The 14748-nt window shown below is 42.0% G+C and overlaps 1 protein-coding gene across 1 annotated transcript; it reads right to left on the bottom strand.

The window, feature by feature from the left end:
• Window positions 1-691: 691 nt before the first annotated feature.
• Window positions 692-13186, bottom strand: CDC23 (cell division cycle 23). Its single transcript, XM_020790042.3, has 16 exons — window positions 12986-13186; window positions 12313-12385; window positions 11320-11457; window positions 11084-11126; window positions 8289-8394; window positions 7688-7820; window positions 7186-7363; window positions 7007-7104; window positions 6113-6194; window positions 5817-5970; window positions 5557-5676; window positions 5002-5077; window positions 4438-4499; window positions 4007-4085; window positions 3809-3928; window positions 692-2822 (listed from the first exon to the last, which is right to left on the bottom strand). Exons 1-16 carry the CDS (start codon window positions 13123-13125, stop codon window positions 2652-2654), a joined length of 1773 nt encoding a protein of 590 aa, XP_020645701.1. The 5' UTR covers window positions 13126-13186; the 3' UTR covers window positions 692-2651.
• Window positions 13187-14748: the final 1562 nt, after the last annotated feature.

The following is a 14748-nucleotide window of genomic DNA, read 5'->3' as shown; positions in this document are numbered from 1 at the left end:
CATAAAGCTGAAGAAGCAAAAGCTGGAGATAATGAAGCTAAGGTTAAGGCCATCAAGAACCTAGGCTGAAAATTCCCCAGCCTGGCTCCAGCTCTGCACACACAGGCCAAGCTCATGTTTAGTCAGAATGTGACCTCAGGGCCTGGAACTTTCAGTTACAATATTTGCCAGACAGATTAGTTTTTGAAAGGATTGACTCAGCTGCTGCGTAGCCTTCATGTCTCACATAACTGATGCTAAACAGTGTGAACGTATTGTTCTTGAAGCAGTTCTGTGAGGTCACTCTGCCTTTAAAACTAATTCAATCGGTTTACTTACTGATTTGTGGATTTTGGATTTTAGGCTAGACAGCAGCCAAAATAGCTATAGACGTTAGAACTATGCAGAAAACAGGACTAGACAAATTATAATTTTACTACTACTAATAAAATAGTAAGCTGTCAAGTCAATTTTAACTTACAGCTTTTCAGGCTTTCCAGGTAGAGAATAATCAGAACTGGTTTACCATCCCCTTCTTCGGGGGGGGGGGGTGCCCTAGAATTGTGCAGCTTGCAAAAGGCCACACAGGCTGGCTCTACTCAGAGGAGGAAAAGTGGGGAATCAAACTCCCAACCCTTGGCTCTGCAGCCACGCACCTAATTGACCAAGCCATGCAGGCATCCGATTTTAAATGACTGAATGAACAAGCCCACAAGATGAAAGGATATTTTTAATTTTCAAGAAGGGATTGTTAGCACCTAAGGTGAACAAAAAGAAACACTAAACTCTTCAGCTTGGAATCAGTTTTCCAAAGTATACTATACTATACAAAGCTACATCTGCATGGTAGCTGCAGGTATGACAACTGCTTAGCTAGAAATGGCTATACTTTTGCTTGTGACGGCTTTTAGCTAATACAATAAACTTAAACTTGGATTGGATTGGATTGGCTATACTTTTGCACATTATTTCCTGCACCTGTATGTGGTGATGGCTGGTGCTGTCTGATCAGTGCTGGTCCGTCTCTGGTGCAGATTCTATTAGCATTTGTGTTCACATGACAATATGAAGTCTGATCCATCACAGTGCAGTGCTTGAAACATCATGTTGCAATAAAATACTCAATGTGCCCACCAATAGCTTCCTTTTCCTCATTTAAGAACAGGGCTTTTGTTCCAAATATTGAAAGATAATAATATAAAATGGGTGGCTACATCATCTTTCTATACATCACAGTTGTTTAACCATCCTAGGGACTTTTATAGTTTTAAAATCAAAGTGTGTGGCTCAGTTTAAGAAACTAAAGCACACAACACACTTAAACATTTGTTCACAGATCTCGAGTTTTCAGAATTATAGAAACACAAGAGTCCTACAGAGAAATTCCCTCAATAACATGATCCTTAGAGCTCGAACCTATGTTGTTCACAAATAAATTCAATTTCAGTCAATGAAATTGGATTCTGGAATGGATAGGCGCATTATTAATTCCAAAGCTGGTGTCCCCATCTTATTTTTCTTCCAATCAACCTTCTGTCCCAACTGGCAAGTTATATTCTTCTCGTTGATTTAAATACTGCAGAATAAATGATCTCAGATTTAACAGAAAAGAATTGGTGAAACAAGGCACACTGTTCCTGCTAATATTCTTGGCAACAAAAGGGGTGGGGGTGGGGAGAAGGACTAGGCTGTACTTGTATGCAAAATAAATACAGTAGAAGGAAGCAATAGTGGAAAGTATTAAAATTGAATGTTGTCTACAAACAAATTCCAGTAACATGGGAGGAGGGATGAAGTAAGAACTTGTCACATCAGTCCAATATATATCTGTAGTCTCATAAATGAAACATTCCTATTTTAATTCTCAAATTACACTGTCTACAGTACAGTCGGATTTTTCTATCATCCTCCAAAACACCCTCCCTCTTCTGTTATTTACAGGCACGCAATGACAACATTGGCTTACTACCTTAAAAACACACAGCACGTCCATTATTTCATTCTGCTACCAAGTTGCCCAACAGCATCAGCTACTGTATCGTCTTGGCATTGGGTCTAAGCCAGTTATTAGTTGTTTCACCTGTGCATTTCCATATCTGTACTTAAAAAGACAAAAAATACTAGGCTATTTGCCCCATCTCCTTCTTTCTACCAGTCTCCTAACTCCAAAAAGTCCCTGTGCTCACAGTTAAAAAGTACCAGAGGGAAAGGATGAGGACATTGAAGTCCAAGGACTTTCCTTGGCATCTTCAACTAAGGATGAAACAGACACTTCCCTTCCTAACCTGCTGGTTTCTTGACATACAAGTAATGACCAAGTTAGGGTGCTCTGGAAAAAGCATGTTGTGAAGAAGAGGAGCAGAAAAGTACTTCCATCAAATTGTAAGGTATGGAAAGAGGCTTCCTCTTTTTACAGAGAAGTCAAACCAGCTAGAAGAGAATATCGAGGAAAAGCAGAGTGGATTCAGTTCACTCAGGCTATTACCTAAGCCAAAGGTTCACAGTCGATGAGCCATCCCATTCCCAACCACTGGTGATCAGCATTCAGCCTTCCACTGAAGGCAGCACTGACTGCCAAACCTTCACTAGAATGGCAGCACAAGGAGGAAGCATCCTGGCTGCCCCTAGGACTACTCTTTCTCCTCAGGCCAGCTTAGAGAGGCAGGCACACCTTAAGGTGTAATGTTAGACAAGTTTAGGGGTGACACACGGCGTGTTGGGGTATTGTTGGCAGAAAGTGAAGAAGGAAGTAAAAAAGGGGTGGCAATCTCTGTAGACGACGTCTCCCCTTGGTTTCGCAATTGTAAGATTTGCCGTAAGAGGGCCTTCCCTTCTTCTCTTGTCTGGAGGAGAAAGAAAACTGTGTCAGCAAGAAGAAAATGCATGACAACAGCAGAAAAGAAATTACAAAGCCCTTCTTGTGTGGACTCTAGCCATACTAAGTGGGAGGCATCTGAGGGCTTCGGTACCACAGAGAAGGCCTCCAGCAATCCCCTGTGTATTGTCTACCTATGATTTACATTCTATTTAGCAGCTGAAATCCTGCTGCACAATTAAGAAATCTACATAGACATTTCTTTCCTGTCGCATACTGAGTCACACAACCCAGCAAGCAACAGATAATGCCTGCAGAGATTTTTTAAGTAACAGCAATTTGTTTCTCAAAGTTACTCAGTTTGCGCAAGAGGATTTCAGCTAGTAAATTGTTTTTCAGCAAATGACAACCCAACATAAAACATTTGCAAGTGCTGGTATACTATAGGGGGTTTGAGAGCACACTAGAGTTCAAGAAGGCTCTATTTTCCTTTTAAGAAAACACTGGAGAAGCAGCATCAATCTTACATTTACTTGTTACTACTTCTAAAGACACAATTTGCATATATTAAAAATGACATTTAATAACAGGGAAAACATCTTTGTTTATGGCTATGATATACTTGATTTTGACTTACCATAACAGTTAAAATCATGCCAGCCTGATGTGTTAGCTTCAGTTTTTTTAAAAAAAATCTCCAAATCTTGTTTGAAACACTTAATAAATGCCTAGTTTGCTTTATCATTATTTTGTGTCATATATTTTTTTTCTTAGCCATGGTAAAATCCATGCAGGATCTCTTAGAACAGCTTTATATTTGTTTGTTATGTTAAGCCAGAGTGATTCACAGGTTACCTTGCTCTTATCATTTAGCCAGAACAAACAGGAGGATCTCTCTGCCTACATCACATTATAGCTTAAAGATGGTGATTTAACACCACCTGTGGGCAGAAGTACAGAATATGCATTGGGTTTCAGTAGGAGAGTTCACACTGACAACCGTTGGTTACTTACATCATTGAAGGCACAGCATTTCTGTGCACAGGCTGAGGCTTCATCCCAGAGTTTACACTTGAAGTAGTACTGTGCAAGGTAGCGGAAGGCAGTGCTCACTTCCAGATGCTCCACTATCTCCTAGGAGAGGACAGAGGCATTTAGGATCTGACCACTTCTCTTTTCTTTCATTTGTAAAATCATAGGGAACTAATTTACCCCACATGAGTAGATGTCTTGGATGTACTTGATATAGCACTGAGCGGCTTGCTCTGATTCATTCAACTGCTCATGAAGCCTGGGAGGGAAAAGAAAACACAAGACAATATCCTTGGGTTGGCCAGCACGAAAACCCTACAACAGCAGGAATTACTTATCCACTGTAAATCTCCAGGACAGAACTGAAAGTGCTACCCAAACAATTTCAACTGTGATTAGACAAATGTTACAGAGTCTACTGAACAGAAACTGCTTTTATAGCGCAAAACAGCCTTCAAACAATGCCTTAATATCTCTGTCTGCCATGCACAGGCACTTCCAACAATTATTTTCACAATAGTAAGGAAATATTCCATGTCAATATTACTGCTAGCCCACAGTTGAAAGCCCAACACAATTAGAAAGAAACAGAAACACGGTTAATTACTCACTTTGCTAGCTTCACCAGTGCCATTTTCTCCACATCTCCTACAGCGTACGCCCTCCAATAGCACTGCAAGGGAACCACAGTCAAACAGAAGAGAAATGTCTTACTCAGACTCAAGGGCATATGCTCCCATATTTGCCACACTCCTTTCTCGTATAGGTGGCTGCGAATAGGCTACAGCATATCTAAGATTGAATAATGCAAAACTGATTTAGAAATTCTAATTCCAATAAAATTAACCCCAAGAAAATAGCTCTAATTTTTAGGCAACACTCTAGACAGAATGAAGCAGAATGCCATTTGAAGGAATGATCCCTATCATAATACTCAACCCACACAAGCTGATAAATAGGGGGTGGAAGAAATCGATTCAAAGCATTTTTGGCTCCTTTCCCTGATACCTATGATCCAGTCATGTACCTTCACTGTTCAGTCCTTTCTCTAAAAATGCTGCACAGACTGAGGCAATTTTCTCACAGGGCAGTCTGGCGTAAAAATCTGCAATGCCCAACAGCCCCACTGAGTTAGCCCGCGTGCCCGTCTGTTGTGTGTTTGAGCCCTCTCATACCTTTTTGGCTTCTACTAGCTGATTTAATTTCTCATAACATTCTCCAAGAGCAACCAGCATACGGGAATCATTGGGTCTGTGAGAAACACAAAACACCCAGCTAGGTGACAAAAAGACCCAACTGACTCAGAAATCAAGAGCCACCTTGAAGACACCAAATGGGTCCACGAAAATGAGCAATCAAATAAAGAGTCTGTGACACTGAGATTCTTAGTTCTGCTACTGCTAAGGTTTCAAGGCTTTATTTTAAATTTTGATTGTCCCCCACTTGCCCCCTTGAACTGGACTGCAGGCACAGTCTGGAAACCATGAGAGATTCTTTTATCTGTATGACATCCCAATGTCACCTTAAATTTGGGGACCAACTATGTCAATCAGATTTTTAAAAGATGACAGCTATAATCCTCCATCTCAGGTAAATCCACAACAGCCTGCTACAAAATACACATTTCTTCATTTGCAGAAGAATTGTAACAATACACATTGCAATTTAAAAATATAAATAACTGGGTTTTTTTAATACAGTAGGAAGAATACTGAGGCCAGTAGTGTTACCTGAGCTGATGGGCCCGCCGGTAGTAATAGAGGCAGTAAAATGGCATTTTGAGGATCTCATATGTTTGCCCCAGTCCATACCATGCTCTGTAGTCTCTTTTATTCACTTCTATGGCATGTCTGGGAAGAAAATCATGGCAACGGGGTGAAGAGAGATGAACAACAATTGAATAAGGATCTTGCTAAAGCACTTTCCACTATAGTCAGAAGCCTCAGTGAACCCTTCATTTTGGAAAGCACCTGTTCACACACATACACACCTATATGCCTGGATAGCTGCCGATGTGTTTTTCATCTCCATATATTCATGTCCCATGAGAGTCCATGCTCCAAGATACCGAGGATTCAGCTTCAATGCTCTCTGGAAATAGAGGGCAGCTTTCTCATGCTGAGAGCGCAAACTGTAGTAATTTCCTAAGGTAAAGACATAATGGGGAGCGAACAAAAGATAACCCAAGACTGGGAACAACAACCCAGTTCACATGGTCTCACAGGCAATATGACCACTGAACCCCTCCAGCCCCTCTTTGGGCAAGTGTGAAGGAAGATCTCTCACCAATTACACAGCAGGTTTCCACACGGTACTTGTCAATCTCACATAGATTATGGGCCAAATAGCTCAATTCTGGCTTCATACCCTAGGATGCCAAAAGGTCATAAGCATGAGCCTTACAGTGGGAGACAGAAGCTACAAGGATCAAAAATGTACTTGTCTAAAACTGTTGCAGCAGGAGGAGCATTTTCAAGCCTCAAATTCAATCACTGGATTGTCTAGCTAGGATATGCCAGTAAAAAGCAAACATCAATGCTTAAGTGGCTGAAGCTCTGGGTCTGGTTAACAAGCCCTTCAAAGGCATCAGAATGTTGTCTAATTTGCCATCAGGCTAGAAATCAAACACAAATTATAGTATAAACCACTATCTTTTAAAATGTACTAGCAGAAACAAGCAGCTCAAACATGCTACCCACTTTTACGTTGCAGTCCTCAGCAAAAACTGGTAACAGAATATTAGTGATTTGGGATATCTGGAAATCATTACAAGTCAAAGGAAACACTTCTTTCAATTTCGTTCAACATCTAAAACAACCTAAGTTGGTTCATACCATCTTCATATAATTTGCAGCTGTTTGTTCTTTCATAGTCTCTTTGCTAATATCTTTACTCATTATGGACCCAAACCTCCTATTATCCTGGTTAAAATAAACTCCTTTCACCCAACACAGATGTGAAAGCTTCTTGTATATCATCCAGCCCAGTCCTTGCTCCATGCAATTCTGGACAGATGGAGCGCCATCTAGATGGCAATAACGAGAATAAGTCCCACTTAAATTCAGTGGTAACAGTTTTTGAGAAAACTTGCTTAGGATCCTACTGATATTGTATGCATATTGGAGGCTTGTTGCAGGAGTGTGATGGCATGCATGTTGGTGGCGAGAAAAGGATACTTACCCTGACATAGAGTAGATTAGAGAAGGTATCCATATTTTCTATCCTATAAGGGTCCTGTTTTCTTAGTTCATTGAAGATGGACAAAGCTTTATCAATATCTGAAATAAAAGCCAGGCATTACAGTAAACCCATCAGAAAACTAAAGACGAGACCGGTCAAGCCTCAAAGGAGTCACTGACCTCTAATGTTGTGATAAGCCACCGCAATCTGGGAAATAATATAAGTGCTCTTGGAAAATCCAGCATCAATAAGACTCTGATATTTCTGCAATGCCTCTTCTATCAGTTGCAGCTCCGTGTAGATGTGTGCCAGGAAGAACTCCTTCATCCAGGTATCTGGCAAGGACAGGAACTTCAGCTGGCAGCAACAACCAAACAGAAGAGGAACACACTTAGAGAAGGCGTTTGCTGCAACCCCCAAGGACTGCCAGAACAAGGGGTAAACTCTATCCAACTGTTCACGTTACTGGATCTTTGGGAAAGATTAATGTACTGTATATACCTCAGCTATTAAGCTACCTAATGTTTGCCAGCTAAACCACCCTGATTTTGAATCACATAGACAAACATGAAGATCATCGATTCTAGAGCTGTTAATAGTTAATAGACCAAACTATACAAGAAAGCATGGGCCAGGCCTAGAATTATCATGCACATCCCATCTGAGAATCTCCAAGCTTACCATTTCCTTGTCTGTGATCAAGTTACAAAGCTCCAGCCAAGCCCCCCAGTGGAGAGGCAAAACATGGGTAGCTTCAACAAAGACATCAATAGCTTCCTTCACTAAGTCCAGCTTTCGCAGTACAACTCCATACCTGACAAGATAAATATAAAAACTACAAGGCAACAGCTCATTATCATGCCCCATTTTAATACACTGGGATAGTTTTAAGAATTCTGGCTTATTGTTTTATGAGCAACATATTCATGAAAGCTCGCCGATTACTGCCGCTTAGCTCTTCCTATCAAGAGGAGCAACTAAAAAAGGTAAGGACCCTCTAGCATTCTTCCATTTAATGTTACATCTGAATCAGGCCTATTGGCTTGTTGCTTCCCCCAAAATCCAATAATCAGAAGCCAAGAACAAACTATGGATTCAAATGTTAGCTTTGCATGCTTTTTATACCAAATATCATTGCAAGCCTCAGAGATCTACGTTTCCATTTTTGATCATAAGAACCATTTTGACACACTGCTCAGGAGAGGATCATCATACAGAATGAAAATACTATGCATTTCTTTTCCATTCCCATCCCTACACCATGTTTCTCCCAGATGCTTACAGATAGAGGCCAAATCCATCAAGCTCTCGGGCTTTGTGTTTCTTGCTGAGCTCTACCCGTAACTCTCTCAGAACTTCATTCTTCACCTGCCCCTTTTCTAGGGGGCCTGTAGAAATAGAGCAATCCAGTTTTTAGTATCTTTAGTACCTTCACCCAAATGGCATAAAATCAACCCATTCAGAGCATTAACAGTATTTCTAGACTGACACCAGAACAAATAGTTACAGAAGCCCAAGACAATTTTCTATACATCACACTGTATAGAGGCACTGTTTTACAGTGGTTCCGCTCCTACCTGGCTGATCGAGTCCAGAAGGTGGTGCTGGGGGACAGTAGCTCTGATCCATGGCAGTTGTGTCATGGGGTTCCTCAGGGCTCTATACTGTCCCCCATGCTGTTCAATATCTACATGAAACTGCTGGGGGAGATCATTAGGTGGTTTGGGCTGAGGAGTCAGCAATATGCTGATGATACCCAGCTCTACCTCTCATTTTCTACCAATCTAGGTGTGGCAGTCACTGTTCTGAACTCGTGCGTGGACTCGATAATGGTCTGGATGAGGGTCAATAAACTGAGGCTCAATCCAGATATGTCAGAAGTGCTGCTGGTAGGTGCCCTTCCAGATAGGTTAAAGGGCCATTTCCCTGCCTTAGACGGGATTACACTCCCCCTAAAGGACAGGGTCCGCAGCTTGGGGGTGCTCCTTGACCCCGGTCTGACCTTGGAAGCCCAGGTGGACTCGGTATCTAGGGGGGCCTTCTTACAGCTGCGGAGAATATATCAACTTCGCCCTTACCTGGATGAGCAGAGCCTGGCAGCAGTCACTCTCATGCACTGGTAACAACCAGACTGGACTACTGCAATGTGCTATATGTGGGGCAGCCTTTGAAGACAATCTGGCGACTGCAACTGGCACAGAACCGGGCTGCGCGGTTTGGTAAGTGGTGCCGCCACACGGACTCATATCACGCCAGTTCTGAAAAATTTACACTGGCTGCCAGTTGCTGCTCGGGCCCAATTCAAAGAGCTTGCTCTGACATATAAAGCCCTAAACGGCTTAGGACCTGGTTACCTAAAGGACCGCCTTCTTCCATACGAGCCTGCCCATCCTCTAAGATCAGGCCAGGAGGCCCTTCTGAAGGTCCCATCCCTGAAAGAGGTGATGGGGATGGCATGTCGAAATAGGGCCTTCTTGGCTGTTGCCCCCCAACTTTGGAATGCCCTCCCTATAGAGATCCGCCTGGCTCCAACACTTTTCGCTTTTCGGCGCCAGGCAAAGACCTTTCTGTTTAGCCAGCATTTTAATTAAACAATATTCTCTAGCTGGCCATATAAGCAGCAAGACCTATTAATATTAATGTTTTAAGTTTTAATATAGGATATTTTATATTGTCTATTTTAATGTTTTAAAGTTTTAATATTGTTGTACGCCGCCCAGAAGCCACTGGTAATGGGGTGGCTAAAAATATTGTAAATAAATAAATAAATAAATAAGATCTCTTATCACTAATTTCTGCATTAACAGAAATTTTAACAGATGGGAAACCTTGGCATCTGAGCGTTCAGCCAGGAGGCAGGTGGTGCATCATGGCCTCTCCCATTTTGAAGAGACAGTTGTCCAGCAGGCCGAGGCAGCCCCTCAACTAGCAAAACCAGGGAGCTGGACAGGGAATAGACTGTATTTGTCTTCAGTGTGGAAGGGATTGTCACTCTCGAATTGGCCTTCTCAACCACACTAGATGCTGTTCCAAGTCCTCTATTCAGAGTACATTACCATAGTCTCTCGAGACTGAAAGATGCCTAATCTAATCTAATTTCTGCATTCAGTCTATATGTATGAAGACCACCAGATTAGGTGAGAAGTTCACACTACCCCAACAGTATCTGGATCCAAGGTGTTTTACAACTTACACATAGCACTGTTTTTATTTTAAGGCTTTAGGCAATCCCAGAGTCTCCCACAAAAGAATCAGGAAAAATACACTACTTGGCTCTACTACAGTTCAAGCTAGTAAGAAGATGACATAGCTATAATATTTCTAGATCTGAACTACCTTTGGTGCTCTGTGCAATGTCACATTTAGTAATTACATACTGTCGAGGTTTTTCTCCATTTTTTCTAAAGCCATTTTTCTAGAAAAAATGGAAAAATAATGGAGTGTGCAATATGTTCTTTTACAATGATAAATAATATGTCTATGACATGGCATTCAAACAATATAACATGAAGACCTTAATGAAAGACTTCTGAGACTTTATGTATTTAAGTTCTGTGATAGCCTCTGCATATGTGCATAAAGGCAAAAATGTACATGTATTACACACAATTTAGTTATTAGCTAGAATCCTCTTGCACAGTTTATACTGTGCAAGTGATACTGTTTATATTGTGATGACATCATCCCACAATGGTAATATTTAATTTGATAGAAAGTTTCCCATTCCTCTCTGCCTTCCAGTTCCAAGGCTCCCTCAATGTCGAGAAGTTGTTGGGAGTCTCAGGACAGGAAGAGCCTTTAAGATGCAAAATTACTGCTGGGTCACCAGGACCCGTTCCAATCTACTTCCCATAGAGTCTCATAGAGAGAAGTTAAACCAGTTTAAACACCGAGAAATAAATGATAGGGAAGAAAGGGGAAAGCAATAGGTTTGATCTTAGCTTTACCTTGTTTTTTTATCTCTTTTGAAATGTTTAAATGAATGCCTAGCTAAAGAGAAGTAATTGCAACCGAAGAAACAGCACATAATGTGGGAAAAACCAAACCTGAATGAAAGATTGGTTTCAGGTTCCTTACCAAGACTATCAACTGTCTCATCGTCCTTTTTCTTCTCACCTGACTGCAAAAACAAACAAAAACTTAATTTAAGAATGATGTCATATTATGCTATATTCACATATTTGTGACAACAGCCACTAGAAACAGAAAGAAGAAAACTATTTTTTGCACACACACATACACAGAGCTGCAGTTCCATGAAGAAAAAACAGACAAAAGTAGAGAAAATGGACTGCTTCATCTTATTAACTCACCAAATATCGAGAATACATATACAGAAAATAGGCCTTCTGGCTCTTGCAACCTCGGAGAAAGTAAGCAGCCCTATCATATTCTTTCAGATCAAAGTAAGATTTAGCAAGGGTGTAAGCATCCAAGTCACAAGCATCTTCCTAAGAAAGAGAGAGAGAGAAATAAAGCTTACTGTAGTTGCATGCTTTTCTAAAACTCTTCTGGAAGGAACACTTCAGGGGAAGATGATAAATGCTCTTCTGGATCTTAATATATCAATTTCACAAAAATGGAAGACACTTAAAAATGAGCAAACACAGACATCGGAAAGCCATTCAAAAGCATTGAAGCTGGCTTCAGTGCTTTTGAATGGCTTTCCGTTGGGGAAACATTGTTTCACTTAGCGATGTTTCCTAAGGGGATTTTCACTTAAGGACATTAATCTGTTCCCATTGGAACGGATTAACCGGTTTTCAATGCATTCCTATGGGAAATGGTGTTTCACTTAACGATGTTTCCCATAGCAATGGTTTTTTTGGAACCAATTAATATCGTTAAGCGAGGCACCACTGTATTTACTTGGCAGCAAAACATCAGCAAATATATCTGGGAAGGATAATTAGCAGTTGGGAAGCTACCACTGAAAAGATTCTTTCAAAATAGGTATCTGTGTCAGATCACTATGCAAAGCTATTTAGAGCAGTGGTCCCCAACCTTGGGCCTCCAGATGTTCTTGGACTACAACTCCCAGACGCCTTCACCACCACCTGTGCTGGCCAGGATTTCTGGGAGTTGAAGTCCATGAACATCTGGAGGCCCAAGGCTGGGGACCACTGATTTAGAGTATAGCTTCTGGCTTCAGAAGATAGCTAAAAATGCAAAAGAGATGGGAGCTATATGGGCGTTATTGGCATTACTGCTTTCAGCTACCATCAAATCTACTGTTGTGCTTTCTGGCAGCTTCACATGATTCCAGGCTGTTACAGCAACAACTCCTCCATGCGTTCATGTCGTACCTCTGTGAGTGCAGGTGCAGGAGGTAACTCATTCAAAGGCAAAGGGTCCAGGGCAAAAGCCAGCTCTGAGGCCCTGAAACAAGAAAATCCACCATACTGAAAAAAAATTGGCTCACAGCAATTCATTCCAGGCACACACACATGTAGGTGCGTTTTTTTCATGCTATAGACATCCCAGCAAGCAGTGTTGACATAACTCACACATATACACCGTGCACAAATCCATCACATCACCTACCACAATAACAGTCTTCACAAAGCAACATCAATCTTGATTTCTCTAAAAGGTTTGTAGACATTCACCCCCTCCCTCACCACCACTACAAGTTCACGCCTGCTCAACAGCAAGATGGCATAAGGCAAACACCTTTATTTCAAAGCAGAGCTAGGGAACCCATGGTCTCCTAATGTTGCTAGACTCCAGTTACCATCTGCCACAGCGAGTCTAGGCAATGGCAAAGGAAGATGGAAGCAGCAATTAAGAAACATCTGGAGGGCGAAGGATACTTTTGAGCCTTCCTTGCCTCAAAGGTCAACAAGATGCAGGCACCGCCGCCAACCTTACTTCTTGCTCCCGTGCACGGAGCATCCCCCCTCTTCCCTTATGGGAGGCGGAGCCACTAGGCGCCCTAAATAGTAACACAGAAAACTAGCTGGGCCCCATTGGCCTCACCATTTCCCGCTATGCTGCAGGCCGCGTTCCCGGCTCCGCTCCGCTACATCCAGCAACTGTTTCTTGATCTCCCGCAGGTCCGAGAAATCCGCGCTGGCAAAGCCAGCCCCGACCGAGGCCGCAGCACTCCCGGCCGCCATCTTCCCAGAGTCAGCCGCGACTCTCTTCTCGGAGCGCGCGCGAGACGCGGAGCTTAGATCCGATTGGACGACGCCCCTGAGCAACTCCGACGAATGAAAACGAGCAGCACAAATCTTGAACAGTGACTGGCTGAGAAATGACAGCGTTTGAGGAAAGGGGCGGGGCGGTGAATCCGGGAGTCCTCGCGACTTTGTCCGAACCAAAGGGGTGGCGCTTCGTCATGTTTTGAGCAAAGTAGTTGCTACAAATATATGTGTTCTTTTAATTGGGAGCAAGCGGGGCAAAAGGCAAGCAGTTTGCATTGTGAAATACAGATGTGCCTATTGGGGAGGGTATTTTTTTTAAATTTCCTTTACATCGTAACGAATAAACCTTCACAACGAAGGGAGGCGGAGTATACTGAGAAATGAAGTATTCTGGACCTGGTGTTGTTCTGCATAACGAATGTATAGCTATCGAGTCTTGTGGTTTCCAATCTCTGAATCAGAGGTTCAAATCCCAGGTAGCCGGCTCAAGGTTGACTCAGCCTTCCATCCTTCCGAGGTCGGTAAAATGAGTACCCAGCTTGCTGGGGGGGGGGCAATGTGTAGCCTGTATAATTAAAACTGTAAACCGCCTGGAGAGTGCTTGTAGCGCTATGGGGCGGTATATAAGTCCAATAAATAAATAAATAAAAGTTGGGTTGCAGCTCCCTGGCAACCAGGCCCAGCCGGGGAAGGGAAGGTGGCCTAAGCGCTGTCCTTCCGAATTTACGATGCACATATAGTGTCTCGAACTATATGTGTATGCCTTGTTGGCCAAAGAAAAGGAGAGAGAAAAGCAAAATACTGCCTCAACTTTAAAGGCTATCAGTTTTATTTCAATGTGAGCTTTTCTGAATAAAAACCCACTTCAGAGTTGGATCCATGAACAATTGCATATTATCATCATCATTTATTTATCTGTATTAATTACAGCCTGCCTTTCTCCTCAAAAGGACTCAAGAAAGCATACATTATTCAAATAAACAATGTAAAAACTGGGTGCCATTACATTTGTTTGTTCTGATATATTATCTATTATCTTTTGAGTTCCAGCACTCCTTGAAGATAAGAGAGAAAGGGACTTTGGAATTCTTAGGTGGAAGGTGAGGTTTGGGGTTGACATAGCTCTGCTTTGGGGATCCCAGTTATCTTATTTTTTAGTGCTTGCTGCCACTGTACCAAGTTTGTGCCTGGGCATTTCTTCATGATGGTGATACCAAGAAAAGCTACATTTTAGAATTGATCGATGAATAAACAATTGACATTAAATTTAAAGAAAGACCAGGCCTCTGAAGAACCCAACCCTGAAACATTCACATCTAGCTCAAAGGTATTTATGGCTGACATAGAATAACAATGTACATGCAACTCTTCCCTTTCACCTATTCATCCTTTTAGTGTACTGTAACAGATGTTCCATCATTGGACTGTTTGTAGGAGGAAACCAACAAGTAATATACATAAGCAAGACACAGTATTGAAGGTCATATATCAGGGCCCAGAAAGACAACACAAAAACATATCAATAGATAAGGGAAATAGATACTCTATATCCCAGACTTTTAGGCACATCACGGGCATAGGTCAAGGAAAGATGGG

Source organism: Pogona vitticeps, chromosome 2 (assembly GCF_051106095.1).
Source record: "Pogona vitticeps strain Pit_001003342236 chromosome 2, PviZW2.1, whole genome shotgun sequence".
In the NCBI taxonomy this organism is placed as follows: domain Eukaryota; kingdom Metazoa; phylum Chordata; class Lepidosauria; order Squamata; family Agamidae; genus Pogona; species Pogona vitticeps.
This window is presented reverse-complemented; position numbering and strand designations above follow the sequence as displayed.

Bases quoted from the DNA above. Each gene is read 5' to 3' on its own strand.
- CDC23 (XM_020790042.3), bottom strand. From the start codon at position 13,125: ATGGCGGCCGGGAGTGCTGCGGCCTCGGTCGGGGCTGGCTTTGCCAGC. The intron at 4,500-5,001 runs GTATGAGAGGGC...GTTCCCTTGCAG, and splicing joins AGCTAGTAGAAGCCAAAAAG to TGCTATTGGAGGGCGTACGC. The intron at 4,086-4,437 runs GTGAGTAATTAA...TTTCCCTCCCAG, and splicing joins GCACTGGTGAAGCTAGCAAA to GCTTCATGAGCAGTTGAATG.